This window comes from Teleopsis dalmanni, chromosome 1 (genome assembly GCF_002237135.1).
Source record: "Teleopsis dalmanni isolate 2A chromosome 1, ASM223713v2, whole genome shotgun sequence".
NCBI lineage: Eukaryota > Metazoa > Arthropoda > Insecta > Diptera > Diopsidae > Teleopsis > Teleopsis dalmanni.
This window is the reverse complement of record NC_051846.1, coordinates 85,316,117-85,341,462: the sequence shown is the minus strand read 5'-3', so window position 1 is coordinate 85,341,462 and position 25,346 is coordinate 85,316,117. Positions and strand designations below refer to the sequence as shown.

The window sequence follows — 25,346 nt, the reverse complement described above, 5'->3', positions numbered from 1 at the left end:
AAGGTCTCACACAAAATCAACATAAACAAATAAAGACAGAATAAAGGAATTAAATGTGAGCGATATTCAATGAAATCCATTAACTAAACAAAATGTAACAACATCGACAACATCGACAACAAATAAGCTCTTTTCTGCAATTCATTGCGTCAATAAACTTGTTGCAATTGCTGCTTTCGACGATATTGCTGTTGTGGTTGATGTAGACAACTTTGGGCGAAAATCAAAAGCAATCAAATTGACAAAACGTCAATGTAATAAAGCGTTGATAAACCACAACAACAACAACAACAACAGCAACAGCAATAACAAAAACAACAACAAAAACACCATTAAAATGAAAATAAAAATTGATTAGCCTCAACCTCAACTGTTGCAACAACAATCGCAGCAGCAACAACGGCTGCTGCAGCAGCATCAATAGCCATAACCACAGCAAACGATCAACGAAATCAAGTCCAGCAGCTATCATGCTTGCAACGATGAAAGCCAGTCTTATTCCAGTCTTATGGAGTGGACCGCCGCTATATGTGGCAGTTGCCAGCAAGGAAAAAAATAAAATTAAAATAAAAAGCCAACACACACGACTAAGACGCGCTCGAAGCAAAATTCAATGAATTTTTCCAATTTTTTTTATTAATTTATTTCTCATCTATTTTGTTTTTTATTTTCTACTCCAATCTGTTCTTACTTATTTACGAGTGTATAAGGCAGAAAAAAAAATAAAAAATAAAATAAAACCGAAAATTGCTGCACGTTTGCATTTGCCAGCGCTGCATTGTTGCGCGCCAATATAAAATTTTTAATAGCAACAATCGATACTCGACGATCGCTAGTTGGCTATAGTTTTCACTGATCTCTAGAACCTACGACACAAAGAAACCTCGATCACTGCAAAGCAGTAAGAGCAGCAGCAGTAGGAGCGCATGCGCAGCGCATTGTGTATGGCGAGTTCGTTGCCGCTGCACTTAATGTGTATGATTTTGCATCATTGAACGAAGTTGATTACAAACATTTTCGCATCATTCCGAACGTCGTTTTCATTTGCTTTTCTTAGCTTTTTTCAATTATTTTCTTCCCATTTCGCCTTTGTGGTCAGTCTAATGTCAGTTTTAACATTTGCCCTGCGTTGACTTTTCATTTCCTCTACTCAATCAACAACGATCAAAAAAAAGTCTACTAATTCATAAATAAGAAAAAATCCTAAATTGCAAAGCATCGCATTCATCGTTACGATTTGTGAGATTTTTACGCATTTTTATATTTGAACTCCTAACGACTTAACAGTCACGCATAATGCCTTCATTCTATATAGATCGGTTCACCACGTTTGTGCCAGCAGTTATGGCCTTTGTTACTACGTCAATGTATTTATGTTGCAACCTTATATGGCACATTTACAATTCTTATTATTTCAACAAACTATAATATTAATAAAATACCAAAAGCAACAACAACCACAAATCTAGTCAATTGATATAGTCAATTTCACAAACCAAACTTAGCATCAGTCTCAGCTGCTGAGTGAGCTGAGCATAGCTTGTGTAGTATGTTCAGTCAGTGTTCGGTGCATTGTGCGCGCAACATAACTTACCGTCATTCGTTGCAGGTTCTGTAAATATTAGCCCGCAGCACCTACTCACAAAGCCTCACAAACTTGTTTGCTCATTTAGTTTTCTTTTATTTTTCCTTATTTTATCGTTTGTTTTTTTTTGTTTTTGACTTTTTGTAGATATTTTCTTTTTTCGGAAAACTCTTTTTATGGCATTTTTAAATCATTGTTTCTGCTTTCTGTGCTACGAGTGTTTTGTAGTATTCGGTCCGCGGCATTCAGTTTCGGTATTTGGTATTAAATGACAGGTAATAATTTAGGTCTTAAGTATGCGTAATTTAGAGACGTACTGAGCTGTGGAAAATATATAAGCCTTTTAGGGGCAAATTGGCAATAACTATTAAAAGCGTTTAAAAATTGTTGTAAATGTTGTTGCCGAAGTTGTTTATGGCTTGTTGCTATGAATTGTTAACCAGCCGAACAGGAAAATGCAAAGGTTCGGTGCCATTGATGTCTCTGCAGTTCCAGCAATAAAATACACTTATTACCAATTTTTCTGCCGTTCAGCGTATGTAAATTAAACCTCTGGGTTCATAGAAAATTATGTGATAAATAAAGACATTATACAATAATATTGCAATTAATAATATAGACAAGTTGAAGACAAGAGTTACGCGTTTTTGACTATAGAAAAATATGTTGATTTCAACTACTGATTATTGTGTTTTATTACTGATGAACTGAACTCTAACATTAGTAGTTAATAAACGGTGAAAGTCATAATAGGTACTCAAAACTTATATTAAATAAATATATTTTTAATTTTAATTTTAAATAATCATAATTGAAGTAATTCCACTTAGCATTAATAATGTTTTCATTTTTGAATATTTTATTTATTCTTTTTTTCTTTTTTTTTTGTTTTTGATATACTCGTTAAATAAATAACTATGAAGAAAATAAATAATTACCCTACAATTTCAATGATTGCAATGCTTGGTTAACTATTTGACACTTATCACACCAAAAAATTTCATACTTATATGATACAGAAGACAACATTGTTATTGTTGCAATCGTCAAATTTTCTAATAAAATTACAAATAGGCCAGACTTGTAGCTACAGTAAGCTTACGGGCTGAAGTCAATCCCTCCGTTAAAATGAACCGAGTGATAACCTGTCTAATGTATTACTATATTTATAATACTATTAAATGTATTAGTATGTTTATTTACTATTAAAGATTATAACATGACTGAATGTTCAATGACAAAAGTATAGGCGATCCACTATTCTCTCCAAAATCCCTCCAGAAGTGCGGGTCTGAATCAGTACGCAAACAATCTTATAAATGAAGTTAGAGATAAGGAATAATAAAAATTGCAAAAATAATAAGAAACAATAATCATTTTATAAAAAACAAAACAAAACTCTTATAAAAAACTAATCTCAATAAAATATGTAATAATAATATATATATAGATACGTAGGGTATATACTATATAGCAGAGTTTTGAGTTAAACGTTAAATAGAAAAAACTTAATTTTTAATATTAATTACGCAAAAAAAATTAGATTTTTCTAGTATTTTTCTTGGTTTCCATTTCTCCTAGTAGATACAGATTCGAAAATCTAATCCAGCGGGTTCGATATGTGTGATAATGTGATCGTTATTTATCGTCTATGATAATTAAATGGAGCAATTTTATAATTTTTTTCGTAAAAAGAACGTTCGATTTTTTATGACAACTCCTTCAATTAGGTTATAAAATAAAAGTAAAAATTCTAGTTGTAAGCTCTGATTAAATTCATTTTATTTATATTTTTTTCAATAATTTATGTACAAATATATAGAAAAATTAGAAAATTTTAAGAAAAAATTATTGCTCACACCAGAATGGGAAAACAGGTAACAGAAGCGTACGACTTATTTATATTTCCTTGCAGGTATATCTTTAACTCAATTGTTCCTCCTGATAAATGAACCATCGTATAGGGCACGTATTAAACAAATAATAAGCAAAACAAAAATATAGATAATAAAAGGAAAGGAGTAAAAATTTTGAATTATTAATATTAATTTCTATTACCCGCTTTAATTGTTTAATTATTCTTGCAGTTGCGATACTACCAATATTTTAAATTTTAAGTGCTCTTCCATAAATATATAATAATCAGCTCTTCACAATTTTTCTCCATTTTTAGCTGGAGAACCTTCTTTCTCGTCATTTAGTTGAGTTTCCGGCGAATCGACTACTGAAATGATATATGCGCTACGTGTCTCCTTTACGAAAGTTTCTGGTATATTCAATTCAAGATCTAAAGTTTGTATGTCGTTATCATGAACTGTCAAAGTTACCCCCGTTTCTATATCTGGGATATTTGAACTTGATAAGTGACTTCGAATCTTGAAAACATTATCATTAGCTTGAAAATTGCCTTCAGCTGCGCTCAAAATCTTTTTTGGAATTATCAACTCTAAACGAAAAGATTCACTATCTATCTCACAGCTGTCTTGATCACTTGCTACATTTGAAAAATTATCTAGAGATTCCTTCTCCGATTGCAGAGCATCATTGATGTGATCACGATGATCCGGAAACTCCTTCAACTCTGTTACCGGTTCACGATTGACAGCTGTTATCATTGGTTGTAAATGACTTTGATTTAAGATATCATTGTCAGCTAAATTTTCGCACTGATTAACCATTATTTCGTTTAAAAAGTCATTGCGGTCCTCGAACTCTAAGTGAAGAATTTTATAACCATTATCATTGGCTAGCTCCTGCACACCAGAATCTGCTACCTGTTGAAGGTCATCGATTGAGGTATCGCTCTGCGTTATTAATGCATTATCATTCGAATCACTAAGAAATGTTCTTAACACCATTAATGTATCAAATGGAGTATTACTGTCACTATCATGAATTTCCAGTGATTTCGATTCTGCATCTGAATTATAAAATTCATCTCCTGAACTTAGAAAACAGCTTTGACTTGTAGAAACATCGTCAGTTGAAGTGCAGTATTGATTGTTGTTTGATCCATTTATAAAACTACTGAAGTCATCCATCCCTAAATGAAAACTGTTATTGTCAAAGTTACTTACTTCCAATTGCACATCCGACTCTGCTGTCAATTGGGGACTAACATTTCCTTTGTGACTCAAATATGTAAAGCTTTCGTCAGTCAAGTGATGGAACTGATCGACGTTCGACTCTGTTAATTCAAAAAAAAAGTTTTTATTAACATTATCACGATTTTCCATTGGAACTTCCGAGTATTCCGTAACTGAAGCAGGAAATTCGTCAAGACGGAAATTGATACGACCACAATTTTCCGACTCATCTGCCAATTCTACTATCGATTCTCGTTCAATATCTGATGCAGTTGATAAATGGACTTCATTTGCGATAAAATCGTCCGTCAAAGTACAGTTCTGCATTTCAGTTTCTTCGTTTAAAAAGTTACTGAAAACCTCCAACCCAGAATGAAGACTTTCGTTGCCAAGATCAATAGCTTCCGATTGCACATTCCACACTGCTGCTGGTTGCGGATTAACATTTACTATATAGCTTTGATTTGTTAAATTATTGTCATTTACATCATTTACAAGTTTGCATAAGAACGCCACTCCAAGAAACAAGTTTTTATAAATATTATCATCACGACTTTTCAATGGTACTTCCGATTCCTTAACTGAAGCATAAATCTCATCATGATGATAAGTGATGTGATCAGGATTTTCCAATTGTTGTTCCAATCCTACTACTGATTCCCGATCGATATCTGATCTAGTTGTTAAATGGCACTGATCTGTTATAATATAGTCTGTCAAAGTGCAATACTGACTAACAGTTTCTCCGTTTGTAAAGTTACCGAAAACCTCTGACTCTGAATGAAGAGTTTTATTACCGAGATCAATCGCTTCCGATTGCTCATTCAATTCTGCTCCCGGTTGCTGCTCAACATTTGTTATATAGCGTTGATTTGTTAAAATATTCGCATTCGCATCATTTATAAGTTTATATAAGAGCGCTATTCCAAGAAATACATTTTTAGCATCATCACCATGAACTTCTAATGGTACTTTCGATTCTGTGACTGAATTATAAAATTCGCCACCTGCAATTGACAAATGGCTTTGACTTGAGAAAACTTCTTCAGTTAAATTGTAATACGGATTATTGGTGTTTGTTTCATCAATAGAGTTAGTGATTTCCTTCGGCTCTGAATAAAGAGTTTTGTTCGTAATATCAAAAGCTTCGGATTGTACATCTAATTCAGTTGCCACTGAATTACTTTGATTCAGGAAAATATTATCACTGAAATAACAGAACTGATCGACATTTATCCCATCTAAAAATTTAGTTCTGCCTTCTAACGCTGAAAAGGTTGATTCTCTGTTAATATCAAGAACTTCCAATGCGGGTTCTTTAACTGGGTTCTGAAGTACATCACAGCCATGCAGTGATTTATTTTCAAAAATGCGGTCAGTCATCTTGCGTGATTGATCGATATGTTCATTTAGTTCTTCTGCAGTGGGTTTTGGTTTTTGATCAGGACCAATACTGGGCTTCTTTCCTTCCACCCTTTCAGCAAGTTCATCAATAATTTTACCGATTTTAGCTTTTGCAGTCTCAAGTTTCGATTCACATTCACAATCGCTGATTTCGTTGTGTTTACGCTTTCTGGCAAGGCGTCCTTTGCGTTGTCTTGGATTGTTTGTTTCTGCAATGGGACGAGGCCGCTTAAACTGTCCTGAGTCCTCACTTTCAAGCAAATTAAACAATTCGGTTGTGTTCTTTATATTATAATAGTGGCCGTTATGACATTCGATGTAGCCAAATTTAACGCCACCGACTAAACTCACTATCACTTCTTGCAGCAGCACATCGAACTTCCTTTTCGTTCCTCTAGCCAAGTGGCGAGCAATTTGCTCCGCCGTTGAAGGAGCTTTAAGTTCCCTCATTGCCTTCATAATATTATTCCCATTAATCGGCATTTTTGAAGCAATAAAATTTTACTTTAATTTTGACAAATAAAAAATATTTGCAGGGAAAGAAAATGTAACCATATCTATGAAAATAAAATTGAAAATGAAAAATGTTTTATTTGAATTACACAAATACAATTTGAACAAATTCATTGCCAACTGATTTTTTTTTCAATATTATTTTTTTATTAATATAGGCAAGTTGAAGATATATCTCATACTGTATAGTATATATATGGCAGATATATGTGTGTGTGGAAGTGGATATACGGATATATGGATATATATAATTAGATGTTAGGAATTTAGAATTGATATTAGGAACAAGACAAAGAAGGTCTTCATATCGAGATTACTGTTTGCTCAGAAATAGAAAGAAGAAATAATAGTAGCAAATCCATTTAAGAAATTTTACTTCAAAATCCATTCTTATTGCGCTGAGGCTTAGGACATTGATTTGGCTAACTTTTGGTTTAATTCAATTATTTATTTCATTATTTATTTATCATATTTTTATTTCACATTATACATAATTTATTTATCTTTAGAGTAAAACATTCTTCTTATGTAATAAAGATATAACATTTTTATATAAAAATTTTAATACGTACTATAAACTAATTAAATAAAAATTCAAACATTTCCTAAGATCAGTGATGATGAGTGGTTGGCATTACTCGAAACAGTCAAATTTCACTAAATCAATTAAAAGATTTTTGTTGTTATTTTTTCATTACTGTTCGAACCCTTCTAGTTTCTTTTCCTCATAAGACATGTCACATTCGACAAAAAAATTAAAATCTAAAATATAATATTTATATTCGCAGTATATAATAATTATTTAATCCTCATTTCAATAGTTTACCATGCCATAATTTTTATTTTTAGTTTAAGCATCTTTTTTTTAATATTAAAAACAAATAAATTTTAAAAAACTAAAATAATTCAATTATTTAAATATTGTGGATTTCCACATTGCTATGCCAATGCATACTAGAATGGATGTACAGCTAGTAATTTTGTTCATCAAAGCATCAGGAGTCCTCATTAACATTTGACCGAACGTAGTCTTTCTCAGTTGTCGATTTTCCATACAACTTTGTCAATTCGTTAAACTGTCAGAAAAGTTGACAGCTAATCAGCGGTAATGGTCATTTCGGTGTATAATCGCTTGAGCATTTAGAAGCGCATTTAAGCAAATATTTTATCGGTTTGAAATTGCTAAGCAGCTGTCAGGAAGCCGTGTTTTGCTTGTGAATTGCAAATGAACCAGCCAATCTCAAAGGTAAAACTCACAGAGAAGAATGTGGAAGCCTATCTGCACAGGTCTCACATGTGAAAAGCTGTGATGCAGCACAGTCCCAGTTGAAGCTAAAGCTGAAGCTGAACACTCCTTTTACATGCTAAAAATGCAGTCGTTGAAATAACTGTGACTCATGTCCATTTTAGCCAGTGTACATGAAAATGACTGATAGACATTGCTGCCAACATCATTAGCCAAAAATAGCAAATATGCCAGCAACAAAAAATACGTAGAAAGAAACCAGCACAGCACACAACAGCAGTAGTTATTGTAATGGAAACCTAAAATGAATGGAGGAAAATAATGAAAAATATACACAAACTGCGTACTACAGTCACCGACTGAAGAAAATGCCAAAATAAGCAATCCCGCCAGTTCAGCCATTAAGGCAAGCCAGCCCGGTTTGCAAGGAAGCCAACATAACAGAACACATTGTGAGCAAGACGAGCTTGTAAATATGGCTCATCAGCGGAGCGAAGTGCATAATGTGCTGCTCATCAGAATACATCATTTACCAAGGCAGTAATTTCCTACTTTTTTCGGTGTCTTTAGTAGATACTTTACGACTTTCGCCATTTTAGCAAAATGACTACAACCAAATAGCAAAACATTGCTTTAGCAACAACAACAGCAACAACAACAGCAACAACAACAACAACAACTACAACAATAACAATGGCATTAACAAAATGGAGGTAACATATTTCAAACAATAACCGCAAGCATGACTCTTGAAGGAGTTGAAAGATATAACATTAAGCGCTGAGCAAAATGGTACGAGTATAAGCAGCAGCGGCAGCCAGCTTGCGGCAGGCGGGTCAAACCCACATGTACCCCACAACCGCTATGCGCAATATAAAAACGGTTTATCTGGAGCCATATATCAGCGTTGAACTTCAGAACTTTTCGCTTTATTATTTTATACATTTTATTCCTGCTTTTTTTTTGTTTTTTTTTGAATTTTTACCATTTTTTTATTAACTGAATTTAGTATTTTTGAAGATGCTCACTTAATGGGCCAAGCAGCGCATATGCTCTAGTCGACACAACTATTTACTTATATAGACACTTGACTTATGTTGTACATGCTTAACTAGTTGTATACATATGTAAATGCAAGACTGCTTTGTATACTTTTCAAGACTCTCTCATGTGATTACCACGTTTCTTCCACGTCAACCACTCGCATCGTGGCTTTGCTTTCGCGTCCTTTACGGGAGCCGCTTACGATATTCCGCAGAACTTAAGTTGACGCTGATGTTGCAGCCGAACTTTGGTGAAGTGCGGCACCGACTGCTGATGATACTTATTGCAGACTTTGTGCCATGTGCAAAATAGAATTTTAAGTGTTCGCCCCCAAAACAAAATATAACTGCAACAACAACAACAACAACAACAACAACATCAACAACAGCAACAGCAATTCCTGCAATTGTTACTAAAAATTGAAAAATTTCGCCACTAAAAAATTTGCTGTTGCTTTTCCTGGTTTCTGCTGTTGCTTCTGTTGTGGCCGTTGCAGGCAGTAGATGTTGCAGGCAATGTTAATCTTGCATTCATTGTTGGTTAAGTTGTAGTTGTTGTTGCTGTTCCTGCTCTTTCTTGTAGTTAAACTACGATGATTGGTGTGGTACTTATACATACGTTCCCTTGATTGCTGACTTGCTGAGCTAAGTGGATTGTTTGCTGTTGCGGCTATACCTGCTGCTATTGTTGCTGTGTTGCTGCCAATAATTGACCTTTTGGAGCAGTTCTGCTGCTCAATCCTATTGCAACGTTGTTAGCATTTATGTGCGGAGTAATCTTTGATATTTCTTCTATCATTTTTTCCATACTTTTGTTTAGGTCTTCTTCATATATGGAACAGCAGGTTTTTTCTGTTACTTAATGCTTCTCTTGCACTACATCCATTGTCATGATATCGACTTGATATAGAGTTCCTGAATTCAGGGATATCAACATCTGTGCAATATTTTTGATTAATTGTATCTTATAAATCGGCAAAAAATAAAATAAAAATTTATTATAAAATATAATTTACATAAACAGAAATAATATATCCGCAAAATTTTTCATTTTTATATTATAAATAACTTTCTGACATTAAATTCAATCTATATTTATTTTTTATATAAAATTCAATTTTTGACAGCAACTTACAAAGCCTGATCAACCTGTAAGTTGCTCCTCTTACCTACGTTACTATATGACGCAGAAGCATTGACCCCATCTGAAGCAGTACTGAGAGCTATCGAAAGGAAACTTCTTCATAAAATAAACTCTATGAGTTGGTGACGATATATATTTCTTATTATTTATATGTTTCATATATCATATATCATTACGTGAACAAATTGCTGTTAATCACCGATAAGGGGTCTATATTCGTCGATTAGGTCATCTTATCTGAAATTCAGTAATTATTTGTTTTGTCGCTCATTTTTAAAGCATAAAACGGAAGCAAATCTTTATAATGTTGCTTTGTTCTTCACAACTATGACTGATGATAGATCGCCCCCATGTATACCTCATACCTATATTCCATAAAAAGCCATTTTTAAAACCTTGCCCTCTCTTTGCAAAATATATCCTATTTGCGTTCAGATTCTTTCCATGGCAGCTTTTTAAAAGGAACAGTGATTTTCTAATCTAATATATTATCAGTGAAGAACAGTGAACAGTGATCAGTGAATCAGTGACAGTGGAGTATGGTATAGTTTTCAGCAGATTTCTTGCAGTTTTCTGCAGATATAGTTTACGCTTGAATAAGATGGTTTAATAATACTTGTTGTCATATATATTATACATTATATTACTAATATTATTAATATTGGTAAATTTTTTAAAAAATATTTAAAGAAATAACTAAATTGTTTTTCAATTAAATATAATAAAATTAATTTCTAATATATAAGAAACTGTGTGCACACACACACATACGCAACAACTCTTGTTCTTCTTCACAGAGCCTGAAGCGAACATCTTCTATAATCTTTCACGATCTTCAAGAATTCGTTGTTTTTGGTCAAATTTTCATACTTCAAACCGCATAGTTTTCATATTTTTGATATTAGATTTTTACATTTTTTTGTTGCTGACAATTAAAATATTGCAATTACAATTGGAATTGCATTGCTGTTGCTGCTTCTATTGCCATTTGGCACCAGCAATCTTAGAGCTAATTCTGTGTCTATGTCCGAGTTGCTTTTAATGTTTCTGATGTTGATGATGTTAGGCACATAATTGTGCAATATTTTTGCTGCAGGCTTAGTAGGCCATTGCCGCAGGCCGTCCTATTGCCGCTGCATTAGTCGCATCATAAAGCGGAATATGGCACATAAATTTAGATGCAATTGCCGGCAAAAAAAATAATAAATTCATTCGAGTTTTGTACGCTTGCGTATTCAAAATAAAAATAAAATTTTTTTTAAAAGGAGAAATTTTGCCATTTGTGGGAAAACATAATTTTTCCGATTTTTCCGTCTATGCGTGAGGGAAAAATTTGAAACAACGAATATACGAGGTTTTCTAATCGGATTGATTTGAAGAAAATGAAGCAAGTTTTTATTACTGTTGATAGATCTTATATATAAGAATTTTGGTATTTTAAATTATAAAAACATAAAATCACTTGTAATATTGACGGCCAGTAGTCTAAGTCAGTAGTCCAAGTAAGCACTGATATATTTGCTAATTTTTTGTTTTTTTTTTAAGTTTTTCTCTGTACCACACAATATGGGTTTGGTCTGCTGCGGTAGCAAAAGCGAAGTTTTTAAGTAATTTAATAAAAATTTAATAATAAACAAACACTTCAGCAAATGTTTTATGCCAATTTTACGACATTATTTCCTAAGGTGTGTGCGCGTTACGTGACTCTGAAATTGTTTAATTACTGTGCCAGTTTATGCAATAAAAACTTAGGACATAAACCTCGTTAAAAATTTTCAACAATTTCAATTCGTATTTTCGTATTTGCGCAAATGTGCTGACTAGAATAACAAACCTAAAATATTTGTTAAAAGCCAAAAAAAATTCATATCAGCTCAAGGGAATCTTGCTAATGTCAGAAATGTTTTATGGCTCATTTTTAATGTTTTTTAAAAAATAGGTTTGCTTCCAGATTCGTACGTTTTAATTGAAAACGCTCTCAAAAAGCTCTATTTATAAATATTTATTTTTATAATGTCAAGGGAAAAGACTTAAAGAAAAATTTTAATGAAGATTTTTTTAATTCTTGACAAAAAAAATATTTTTTTAAATTAATTATTTGTGCTTTATTGTTATTTAAATTAAGAATATTTTTTGTTTTTTATTATTGTTATAATTCGACTTTTATTATAACTGTTGTTGTTGTTAATGGGTTTGTTGTTGTTGTTGTAACCCGCTGCAACCTCCTTGTGAAGTCCTTTTGGGAAGTGTCGAACGGTACTTTGTCGTTGGCTGGCGACGAGCGGCTCCGGAACGCAGACCCGGCCGTTCTTTAGGAACCTTTTATTATAACTGCTCTGGTTTTATTATTATGTTTATGCAGTTAAAAAATATATACGATAAATAGTTGGTTTATTGACGATATACCACAATTTTGACTTTTAGAATTCAACGAGCAAAGAATAAAACAGGTTACTGTTACCAATGAATCACAGTCAGAAATGGAAGGTAAAATAATACTCATAAATCAAGAAACAGTGAATTATGAAATCCACATAAAAATTAAGAACATTTCATTGCAATATATATTTGCAATTATAATTAACTAATTGTCAATTTAAAGTAGTATATAGTCATTAAAGAGGTCACAGCATGATTAAAAAAAAAACAAAAAAATTTGCAACTCTAGTATATGCTTCCTTTATTCGTAATCAGTGATAAATTATTGATATTAATGAAACCAAGCTTAATTAAGCTTAAGGGAAAAACCTATTACGGCACACGAAAGTAATGCCTACCAATTTTTCAGAAATCTCGTTAAAGTCTAATTTTATAGTGTCATATTTAAATAGTTCATATATAAATCTTCTATTTTCATACTTTTAAGCCTGAACATTATAATAGCTATACTCATGATAAACTAAAATATCTATTTGCTCACCTCTTAGTTAATCTATTAATATTAGTTTTCTTCAAATCAAAGAAATGTTTTGTATTTTTATCATTTTAACAAATAGAAATTTTGATTCACTCTTTTTTTTCTGTATTTATGATTCTAAAAATTAGTAAAAATTAATATTTTTAGAATTAAAATTTTTTATATACATGTATGAAAATTAATCATTAATTTGACAAGCAAAAAACACCATCATTTTTATCTGAACATTTTCGGTTCGTAATGGTGCGTTTCTAATTGCCGTACAATTGAAAATTTTTTGTTTTCATTATTAACATTGTTGCCATACATAATTTTTTTAATGGTACGAGTAACATGTCCGTAGTCTTTTGTACATAGGTTTTGTCTGAATACAAGAGTACAAGAATAAACTGAAATTACAAAAAATTTCGGTTTAAAATGTCAAAAGTGCCTACATTTTGATTGATCACTTCTTAACAGCTTGTGCAGAGAGCCAAAGAACGACCACAGCAGCAGCAACAACGGAGGCAAAATTTTTGATATACAATTTAGGAGGATGCTACGTATTCCGAAAATGAAGATGAATACACAAAAATGATTTAACAAAATTTTTAATAGCACCGACTCCAACACCGCCAACGAATACAACAACCACAGAAAAGCTACCATAGAACTTTGGAAAAAATAAAAAAAAAATCAAAATTCAACAATAAAAAATATTACGATTGCAATCAGCCTTCGGAAAGTCTCTTGCAGAGATACAACGAATTTGTGAATTGGACTATTGTTGATTCAATCAAATTGAATTAAGATCTGTACAAGTGCCCACAGTGCTTCTCCATACAGTTTCAGTTTTAGTTCCAATAATTTAATGATCGATGCGCCGTGAAGTGTTGCCAAACTAATGAACTGCAACACAAATGCAGTTAAAGCAGTTCATAAACAAAATTGTGATTTGACAGCGAAAGCAATACATCATTATACAAATTTATGCAGTGTTCACACAATTTTTTCAACTATTTTTTTTTACATTTAACAACACTACTTTACCCTTTTGCCTTCGCACGCTGCCACACTGACAAATGTGCTGCACCCCAACGAAACTAGCGAAAGATTTAAAAACTTGTCATAATGTTTCACATAATTCACTCAATTACTCATTCATTCATTCATTCAAACAAACATATGCAGATACACCGACTCAGTTGCTCAGTCATTCGTTCATTACCAAACCTCTCGAATGCTGCAGATGCATGTGAATATTTTTGAAACTGTTTTTTAATCTCGGTTTTCCCTCCACTTTCATTGGCTGTTTTCGAAAAAAAAAAAAAAATATTCAAGAATTATAAAACAAAATTTTTGATTTATGTTTTGTTAGCAAATTTAAAATGAAATAAGAGTTAATTAACTGGAAGATGTGCTTAAACTTAAGCAACTTGGCACGAAATATGTAAGTGTCAGAGATGACAGATCATTACTAAGGACACACAAAATGAATGTGCATTTATTGAAAAAAAAAATAAATAAATAAAAAAAGGGGTTAAGTTTACTAATAAACGAAATATAACTAAAAATTTAAATTAAAAAAAATTATAATATTAGTTCCATAGGACTCTGCCATAACTCAGCCATAATGAGCCTTAAATAATCAAAAAAAAAAAACAATATAAGTTTCTTCCCTATGTACTATAATTTAAATATTTTTGTACAATTTTTGTGAAGTTTTTAATAAATTTTTTTTATTTTATTCCAATTTTTTTTTCACTTAAAAGCATTGACACCGAAAAATTAGTACAAGAAAAATTCAACTAAAAATTTAATTAAAAAATTCCTAACAACGCATAAATTTCCTTTTCACTAATAGCAAAGCTACAGCAAACATTTGTAATAAAAATGTCAACACATTTGCCATTTTGTTGTGCACAAGGAAGGAACATGGCCGGGCATGCAAATTTTCATTATAATTTTTCTCAGTTTACGTCCCTGTCTTCTGGTACTGCCAAACGGACTGTGAGTGACAGAGATAGTGAGCTTAATTGCTTTCGGAATTAAATGACAGGATATAAAGGCACACAATGGAAACGGCAAATGTAAATTAAAAATAATAAAAATTATAAAAAATAAAAAAAAAATGAGAAATGAGCAAGTAAAATGATATTCAACATTTCTACAATACATATTGATATATACCATATATTGTATACCATACACCGTACTATATGTATATATAGGTGTGCAATATGAATCTATATCTACCCGCGCAACCGTTGCAAAGGTTCAATGACATTCAATTTTCGACGCCTTAGCAAAAATGTCACAAACAATGTAAACAAAACATAAAATTTATATAGAAAATTCGGAAAAGTTAAAAAAGAAAGGCGGAAAAAGCGAAAAGGAGCTAAAATTTTGAATAATGTATAAAGTTTTCTCAGGTCATGACCTAATTATGCCAGCAAATATTGTGCAATATCACAAATAAACGTGTAAATGTGTGCTTTTATGTGTTCAGACAAATAATGGCAACGCTTTTGAGTCCTCAACTCAACTCACAGTTTGGTGTGTTCAGTTTGTGTGCGCAGAGTTTCATAATTTTCGGCACATTTTTGGTTGTGTGTTTTGCATATTTACGCGATAACTGCTCTTATTTTTATATATCATAAAACAAACTTAAAAGGCCCACCAGATAATATCATTAATAATATTTTTTGTCAATGAAATGTGTTTAAGTATTACTTCATTCAGTTGTACACGTAATAGCTTTTATATAAATTTTTGTTTGTTTTGTGGGAAGTTTACTTACTTGAGTAAAAGTATATATGCTCTAAATTACAAAATATTTACTGAATTTACTTAAACAATGTTTCTTAATTACATGAGTTAATATTTAAAATAATATATAATATTATAATATATTAAAATAATAAATAATAACATAATACACGACATGTATAATAAAATAATATATAATATGTACAAATACCTCGAGTTAAGAAAGAGTAAAAGTGCTCAAGTGCACTGGTTCAAATAGAAATAAATAAATAATGTATAAATAGTATATGTAATTCATATAAATAATACATATAAATTAATCGAATAGTATATATAATATTACCTATGATAAATATCTAAATTGGAGAACTACAATATTTAATCATATTGTAAATCTTCGCAACATCAGTTTAATACAAAATATTATACAATGTATATATTTTCCCAACCAACATATAATGTACATTAACCCTCTATTATGTTGTAGCTAGCTGAGTCAGTGCACTTTTACTCCCTATTAACTGCGAGGTTTCTTCAAAACCCCTCTCTACGCCTTGACTAGATAATTGTTTATCACTTCATCAGACTAAGCAATAATTGACCTCAGATCTGCATACCTCTCCTAGGAGCCTAGTATTTGATTTTGTTTGAGAAAATTACATAAATACATAAAAAAAGAAGAAAGAAGAAAGAAGAAAAGAAAAGTTTTAAAATATATAAGCAATATTTGTTCAATAATAATAAAGTTTATAAAAAATTTAATGATGAATTTAACATCATATATTCAAATTTCGAGGCTTCGGTTTACTTGCAATATTTATTGGCACCCTCACAACAGCTTAATTGTAGGCTGTCTTAAGACATTTTTTGGGCATGTTATGACTGCAGTCACAGTCACCGATTGTTATTGCTTTCAATGCAAAATGAAGTGATCTGTCATTAACAATTTTTTATTTCATTTTGCATTGAAAGCAACAACAATTCCGTGACTGTGACTGCAATCATGATATGCCTCTTAGAAAACACGCTATCATAGCAGAACAGCTCTCAAAGATCGCGATCTTATCCATCTTATCTACTATGTAATAGGTAGATAAGATAAGATAATTTTGACCCAATGTTACTTTTCATCATTGAATTATTTTAACTGTAATTAAATATAAAATTGTGTTATATAATTTATTTAAATTATTACAAAATATTTACCTTCCCGAAAACAACAGAACGTATGAGTAATTTAATTTTGCTGCAGATGCAAAGTCCTTTTTTTAGAAATTTATTTCACATTTAAATTATCTGAAATTGCATGAATACTAAAATTATTTTGCTGTAATAATTTGTGCTGTTTGCCTTTTCATAATATTTGTCATTTACACAGTAAACTTATTTTTCTGCAACGAAAATTTATTTTAATTAGAAAAATAATTTCAGCTGAGCATCATGTGGCCACGTACTGGAATGTTGATGCTTATGTTTAGATTGTTACACAGAATGGCTCTCAAGTATGCTAAATACATAATGGCAAACACAAATGCCTGGGCACTTAAGTATGTGCCCGTATAAATATACAAATGTGCAGATACAATAAAAAGGATACTTGTGTGACGATTTACTGTTGTAGTGCTGTACTGTGTGAACAAGAGTGCTGAGAAATGAACATGACCATGGATGACACATTCTGTGCAATAATGAATGATTATAAAACAAAGCGACTGCCATTGTGCTCAACGTATGTATGTCCGTATGTCCGTATGTCCGTATGTGATAGTTCTGTGTTGATATGTTGATATGTTGATAGTGCGTATAAATAAGTGCGTATAAGTCTATTAGTTGGTATATGGGCGTATTTCTCATTTATTTGAAAATTTTTTTACATACTGTGGAATGTGTTCCTTTTCAACTGTCAAATATGTAAAACGCAAATGATTTATGTCTATTGTCATTAACTAAAGTTAAAGCGTACAACGCCACTAAACTAGCGCGCGCTCAGTCACTAGCGCCAGTACTGACGTCTCCTTCGAAATTGTTGACATTTTAAGCACATTGCACGGACAAAGGCACACACACAATATGGTTTTTACAGTTTTGACATAAAATAATGTATCCAATCAAAAACAAAAGCCAGCCAAAGCCATCAAGCAAACAACCAAACAACCCAACAACCAAACCAACAAACGTTCATTCGTCAAATGGTAGCAAAAATTTCTTTTCAACAGCTAGAAACAATATTAAAGGATACTGCTCTACCGAGCTTATCCTGCTACTCTGAGTGGCATATGCTGTCGGTAGCATATTAACGACGCTTAAATTAGTGGGCATATTTCTTTGGCTCCTTTATGTTGAGGTTCGCTGAGGTTCGTTATTTTCAGCGTCATATAGCACAAAAACTAAACAAACTTAATAACAGCAAAGGCAGAAAGGATTCACAAAAAATGCTGTTTCTGAACATTATAAATGAGGTAAACCAGTGCCAGCAACGACACCAACGTCAGCGCCATTTTCTAGTTTTTTTATTTATTTGCTTAGATATTTTGGCACTTACTTGCATGCTTTTCCTTTGACATTTGTTTCGCATTACTTTTTTCAGTTTTTCATTTTCATATTTTTAATATTTTCTGCTATTTGTGGGCTTTTTATGAGTGTGATTAAAGCATAACCGAGCGTTTTCATGCGTCGAAGCTTGTTATGAGAAATGTTTCGTCAATACATCATTTTTGTTGCCTGACTGCCACTCGCCGATGGGTGTGTTCACTCCAAGAAAATACTTGATTTCTAATATTATTTTTAAGGCAAATTTAAGGTGACGACAGGAAGATGAAAGCAAGTTATTAAGAAATAAAACGGAAGCTGCGTTAAGTGCGTGTGTTTTTGGTTTTTTTTTTATTATCTTGAGAAAAAATATGATATATTAGTAGGCTTATATTACAAAAATAGGGGCTTGTTTTTGTATATTTATTATTTTAAATATTATTTCAAATTACAGTTTATGGTTTTATTGATCAAATCTGATTTGAATAACTTTGTATTAGCTAATTAGTTAATGTTAATTGACTACACAACTTTTTAAATAAGTTTTTAAAATATTTTATTTTTAATAATATTCTATTCTTTAATAAAATATTTTTATATATTAATTTCTTTTATTTATTTATATTATGGATTTATTTATTTTTATATTATTTTATTATTATTATTTATATATTATTTATTCTTCATTTATTTATGTACTTATTTATTTATTTTATTTATTTCAAATAATTTTTGTTTTACTGATCAAAATCTTTAATTTAATTTTAATAAAATATTTTTATTATAAAATATTGTGTAGCCATCCTTACTTTAAATTATAAAATGACTGATCTTTATTATGCTACTTATTATTTTAATTTGAAAAATATTTATATGAATATTGTTAGACAGCTTAATTGTTTTTATGTATTTTTCATTATTAAAAAAAATACTTTCTTGAAAAAATTACTTTCTTTCTTTTCAGGACTTAGTTCGTTTTTTGAAACAAATAATGTGTATAATTTTTTAATATTTGCTACGGAATATTATTCTGTAAATAAAATAATTTGTAATAAATTGTTTTTTGTAATTATAATAAAACAAATAAATTTTAAATGAATTGTAAATTATAAATTAAAATATATTTAAACTATTTTTAATAAAATTTTGTAAAAATATCATCGACTACAAAGCTGAGTTTAATTTTTAAATTAATTTAATTCAAATTTCTAATTTACACATTTATTAAAAAAAAAACTATCAAAATTTATGAAAACTAAATTTTTCGGATTAGTTAATTTTTAATATTTTAAATTTTAATCAAATAATTTTAATGAAATTGCCTGAATTGTTAATATTTTTGTTACTCTTATTATAACTGTAATTTCTAAAATAAATAATATTTTAATTTTTAAACACTGCTTGTTGTGAAAATAATTTGTTTTTATAATGTTTGCAAAATTTTAATAATTTTTAACATTTTATTTACAGTTCATTAATAATATGTTTCAATAAAAAATATATTATTAAATTTTCTTTTATGATTATTATTCGGCAAAATGTATTAATTATTATTTTTTATTATTATTATTATTATTATGATTCACAAAATTTATATATCGTAAAAATCAAACATTAATTTTAGTTACTTTTTTGCAGTTTATTTTTTCTCAGCCCCTCCCTTCTTTTTCATGTTAATTTAATACGCTCTTATAGAGCCTTAGGCGCGTGTTGGTATACTGCTTAGCTAGTCTGTTCATAAGATTTAAGTTCACGTTTTCATAAATAAAAAAATTAATTAATTTGCTGTATTCTTAATGACTTTTTTTTTTTATTTTCACTACAAATTACCCTAATTTTTTTTCCCATAATAAAAAAGTGATTTTCTTGTTTTCACCTTGTTTTCCCTTTCTTATCGCGTCGTTACATAAATCGTTTTTATTTCAGTTTTAATTACTTGTACTTAACCGAAACTACCTTAACAACTGTCACTTTCAATAAAGCAACCAGAACGAGAGAACAAAAAAAACTGCTAAGCTCAATTACCTTTACAAACCAACTGACAAACTAACTTATCAATTTATGTTTAATCAAAAATTTATGAGCCATTAAATCGACACCTATTTTTTCTACGGTTTTCCATAAAAGACAACCATTAAAATGGAAATCATTTTTTCTACACAACAGTGCACTGCGCTAGGTTTGATATGAATGTTGGCTAACTAAAATGTAATTTAGCTACCAAACGCCCCACAAAAACAACAACAAAAAAATAAACAAAAAATTCACTAACGTATAATAGTGTATAACACCAAAAAACAAAAAAAAATAAGAATTATTATAAAATCCAAAAAAATCAAAAAGAAAATAGTCAGCCAGTACAGTGAATAAATAGAGAATTATGAGACACAATATTAAACTGTCGGTCTGACATTACAGGTCATTAGCCACAAAGGCAACGAAAGTGTGTTGCTGAAAATCAAGTGACCAATTCTGACCCAACTCGAATCGCGTTGGAAAACTGTGCACAGAAGACGACGACGACAACGACAACGACAACGACAGTAAAATACATTATCAATGCCAATAAACTGCACAACAATAATAATAAAAATGACATTATTTGTCAACGCCATAGACAAAAGTTACGCGCTCACATACAACCGCACTCGCACTTCATACGAGTGCTATCCATTCCATATCAATCTATGTGTAGAAGCAAACACATAGAGAGGGACTAACCTCAGCGCTACTAGGTTTCTAGCAACTTTTACTTTAACTGTAAAATTATGTCAAAATGTGCAAAGTGTCAAAAAGAAAAATTATGTTTTGGGTAGTTTTCGTATTGAATTGACATTACACTTTATATGAAAACGCAACTAAGTCACAAAAACACAAACACAAGACATACATACACACCCTGTACTACTGCACTGCTCTGCGCTGCACTGCAACATGTAATCGAGCACCCCAAAACAGGGACCGAAGTAATGCATTTCGTATGAAAATGTGCAATAAAAATATTTAAGGGTGACATTTTGTCATTTGCTGAACACACCATTTGGCACTGGCATTCGGCAATAGTGTATGTTTGTGTGTGTGTGTTTATATTCGTTACATTGTTGCTGTTATTGCTTTTATTATAGAAAGCAATGCAGTTACTGGGATTTTAGTTGCAACATATGGCGCCCCAAAAAAAAAATTTCTTTTTAAATTGTGTTGCAGTTTAAAACGTTCTGCAAAGTAATTAATAATATTTTTTGTAGTGTACTTTGCAATGAGTAAATAGTCGCACAGCAGCGGCTATGTGTAGTGCGCTATGCTGTGTGCAATACGACTACACTTTAATTTATTTGTGCCAACCCCTGAACGCACACTGGATCAACTCACTTATGGAAAGATTTGTTGAATATAATTGTATTGAATTTGTTGTTTATGATACTTTTGCCAAATAACTTCATGTGTACATAATTATTAAGACATGTGGTCACAAAACTATGCCCGATTTATGGAGGGGCAAATATTGTACTATTATTATTGAGTACAATTGCTGCCACTATTCCTACTGCTGGTGCTCGACGAAACACAAACCCTGCGACTGCACAAAGCGGAAAGAAGATTAATGTCACATATATACACACTCGCCACGGACGTGTAGAACAAATTGAAAATTTGCTCATCTATTTATGAGGTGTCAAATGATGCACCAGCTCAGCTCAACTCGGTACGGCATAGAGCATTTTTGTGTTTTTTGGGTTTAACGCAAATGTGGTTTCTTTTTTTGACATTTGAAATGTGAATAAAAGCGGTGAACAAAAACGTATAAGTGTCGCTTGATATGAAAGCAGCATGTGGGCAAATTGTGATAATTTTGTTGCTAAAGAGATTAAAAATTTGTCTGTTAAATGAAAAGGATTTAAAGCTTCTTCTTTCCATTCTTGGACTGCGCACACAAAAAGGGTTCTGTAGGCATTAAAGTCATATATCTGCCAAAATGACAGCTGTCTGGTGTTTAAGATATGAATTCATTATTACTAATATGAGTTAATACTCCACTAATAGCACTTCCTATTATTGTGAATGGTATCTTTCAATATTTTTTATATTAAATTAATCTTATACTCTTAAAGATTTTCTTTTATTGTGAATAAATACAACAAAATTGAACTGTAATTTGTTAGAGTGCTTAAGTAATGAGAATATGAACTACACTAAATAGTGAATTTGACTTTTGAAAATATAAACATCTTTGCATGTGCATCTTAAGCACTAATTCATTATTAATGATTCTCAACTGAAACATTACCATAGGTATTTCATATATCCACTGCATCCTTGCAATAGGCAACCAACCTTAAAATACAAAACCCAACGTGTAATACTAAAATACAAAACTTACGTGCTCTTCCTCTTCATCTTCTTACTTTTGTTTTTGGAAGGCGAACGTTGACTCAAAAATATTTTAAGTAATAAAGAACAAAAAAAAATAATAAATAAAAATTTCAGTAAAAATAGTTTTTAAAAAGTAATGAAAACATTATACTTTATAAACTCTTAAGTTCTGAACTTCATGTTTCACAGTTTTTGGGTATGAAACTCTTAAGACTTGCGGCACGGCTTCAACACAATTTTTCTTTGCAGCAGTGAAAAGTTAATGACTTCCTTAACTTCCATAAAATATTTTCCTATTTCAACCACTTAAAATATTCTTCAAAAATCATACATATTTTATAGGAAAAAATTATTTATTGCTATTAGCATTGAAACAACCATACAAATAATGAATTTTAGCCACTTGCAGTTGCTCAAGAAAGTGCCAATAGTTGGCTATAGTGCAAAATAAGTATCTTTTTTTATATGCAATTATAAATTTTTTGTGTGTCCGCATAAAAATATTGCTTTTCCAATTTAGACACAAGTAAACAATAACAAAACAATAGTCACAGTATAAAATTGAAAAATTGTGATTTGACGGTCTGCATGACATGCCTTCATGGTCATGAACACAAAGCGCGTAAAACTGCAGTGATCGTTTATCATATGTCTGTTTATATTATATAGTCCTTTTAAAGCTGTGTTTGCTAACATACTACATTTATAAATCATTAGTGACATTCACGATCTTTAGTAATAAATTAGGTGGACAGTGGAAAATACCAACAGCAAAATACTTATAAAGTTAATTGTTAATTTTGTTACTGCTTTGCTCAATTACTGTGTTACTCTATATTACCCAGCTCATTACTCAAGATCATGAACACCACTTATAATTCTGCAGTAAAATTAAATTGCAGGCTTCAGGAATGCAGAGTTGTTCAAATGTTTATTGAGAATATTCATATTAATTATTAAAATTTTATGCATTTTAATTTTATTTAATGCTTTTAAAATATTTTAATGAAACTTTCATTAACCTAACCAATAAAAATATTTTCTCATATATTTTCACAATATATTTTATTTTGTTTTTCAACAACTAAAAGCATTAACGTGCATGTATTTTCCGTTTTATGTGCTTCTCGGCTCCCTTGACATTGCTAATGATTATTAATAATTTCTGTGGAAAGACTTCTGTGCCGTTTCCATATAACTTTGTGGCACTTGTGCATAGCTTAGTGCAGCCAGAGTCATAAGTCGCAGACAAGGCATGTGAGCATTTCGGTCAGACCCCACGTGCAGTCAAATGCATTTATTTTTTACTTGAAATGCATAGCAACTTTCATGCTAGCAACCGCAGTCTTGAAGTCACTACTACAATATTCTTTATAAAATAAAATATTTTTTTTTATTCTTAGTTTTTGAAAAAAGGTTTGGATTGATGAATCATAAAACGAAATTATTTTGAGGCGCTTTTTAGCTGTCAATTAGTTTCACTTAACTTTAATTGCTTATAGCTATTATTACATAAAAATATGAAATCGCTGGAAATAATTAAGCATAAAAGACTTTAAATTTGCCTGTGAATAAATTGAAATAAATTTTATATTCACAGGTTTCATACATTTCTATTTATTCTTATTCAAATCCTTTTATCAGAACTCATCACTTTGAATGCAGACGTCTGCAGACTTTATATTATAGATTTTAAAGCCTATCAACTATTCAAAATCAGTTTCCTGTTTTTACACCTTTTTTATGATTCCATTTTTATTCTTGCCTATTTTAGTCCAGCTTAGACTTGCATATAAAGTTTTATGGAATTATTTTATAGTTGCCACCACAGAGCGCAATTGTCAATAACTGTCAAAATGACAGCGTTTTAATAGCCATCAATGACATTCACTTTAAAAACAATAATGAAAAGTGTTAAAAATTCAAGTGGCGTTGCTTCGTTAAGGCCTTTTAACTCATCAACAGATTTAAGCACTGATTTCGCTTAAACTTCACATCCAACCAATCACATTTATCATCATCAGCGATATTGGCAGGCAGCAGGAAGGACGGCCAAAACGTTGACGGTTCTGTGTGTCTCGTCATCTGAGCGTAATCAGCATGGCGGACAGACAGACATACGTCCATGCCGAAGACTAGGCTAATTTTGAATTCAGCGCACGATTCTGCAGCGGCGACTTAAGTACAAATGCATTGTGAGCCTTTTTTCCTGTTCAGCAAATCATACCAAAATAAAAAAAAAACCAGTGAATTCCTTTGATTTTAATTATTTTATCTGATTATTTATTTATATTGTTTCGTGGTATAAATTATTCTCTGTTTTTTTAAAAATTTTCATTAATATTTCATATTGTTATCTTTTTGTTATTCTTACTGTCTGTGATAGTTTTTCTGAAAAATAAATAAAGACAATATAATTTCTCAGAGGAGCTTTGTGATTTTTTTGTTTATATCATTCGAAAATTGTCAACAGCTTATGATAATTGTGTTCAATAATTTAGTAAAAAACATAGCAATATTTAATAACTTTCTTTAAGATTAAATACATCCGATTATTTACAATAAAATAATGTCCAACGCACAGTAGTTGACAACTCTCTCTATAGTCAAATCAAATATATGTTGTGGAATACAGTAGCTAAAGACAGTTGCTTAATTATGAACAGTATTACTGAAATGTCTTATTTAACTTATAATATATTATTTGATATTAATATTGATATGGAGGAATATTCCAATATTAAATTGTCGTAGAACTAT

The 25,346-nt window shown here is 30.9% G+C and overlaps 2 protein-coding genes across 4 annotated transcripts in view; one reads left to right on the top strand and one right to left on the bottom strand.

The window, feature by feature from the left end:
• The window catches only part of LOC119668657 (teneurin-m), a 345,384-nt gene that overhangs the window by 115,944 nt on the left and 204,094 nt on the right, over positions 1 to 25,346 (top strand). The gene's annotated exons all lie outside the window — the stretch shown is intronic.
• LOC119668660 lies at positions 3,384 to 6,647 on the bottom strand. Its single transcript, XM_038078244.1, has 2 exons — positions 3,644 to 6,647; positions 3,384 to 3,526 (listed from the first exon to the last, which is right to left on the bottom strand). Exon 1 carries the CDS (start codon positions 6,556 to 6,558, stop codon positions 3,736 to 3,738), a length of 2,823 nt encoding a protein of 940 aa, XP_037934172.1. The 5' UTR covers positions 6,559 to 6,647; the 3' UTR covers positions 3,384 to 3,526; positions 3,644 to 3,735.

Bases quoted from the DNA above. Each gene is read 5' to 3' on its own strand.
- LOC119668660 (XM_038078244.1), bottom strand. From the start codon at position 6,558: ATGCCGATTAATGGGAATAATATTATGAAGGCAATGAGGGAACTTAAA.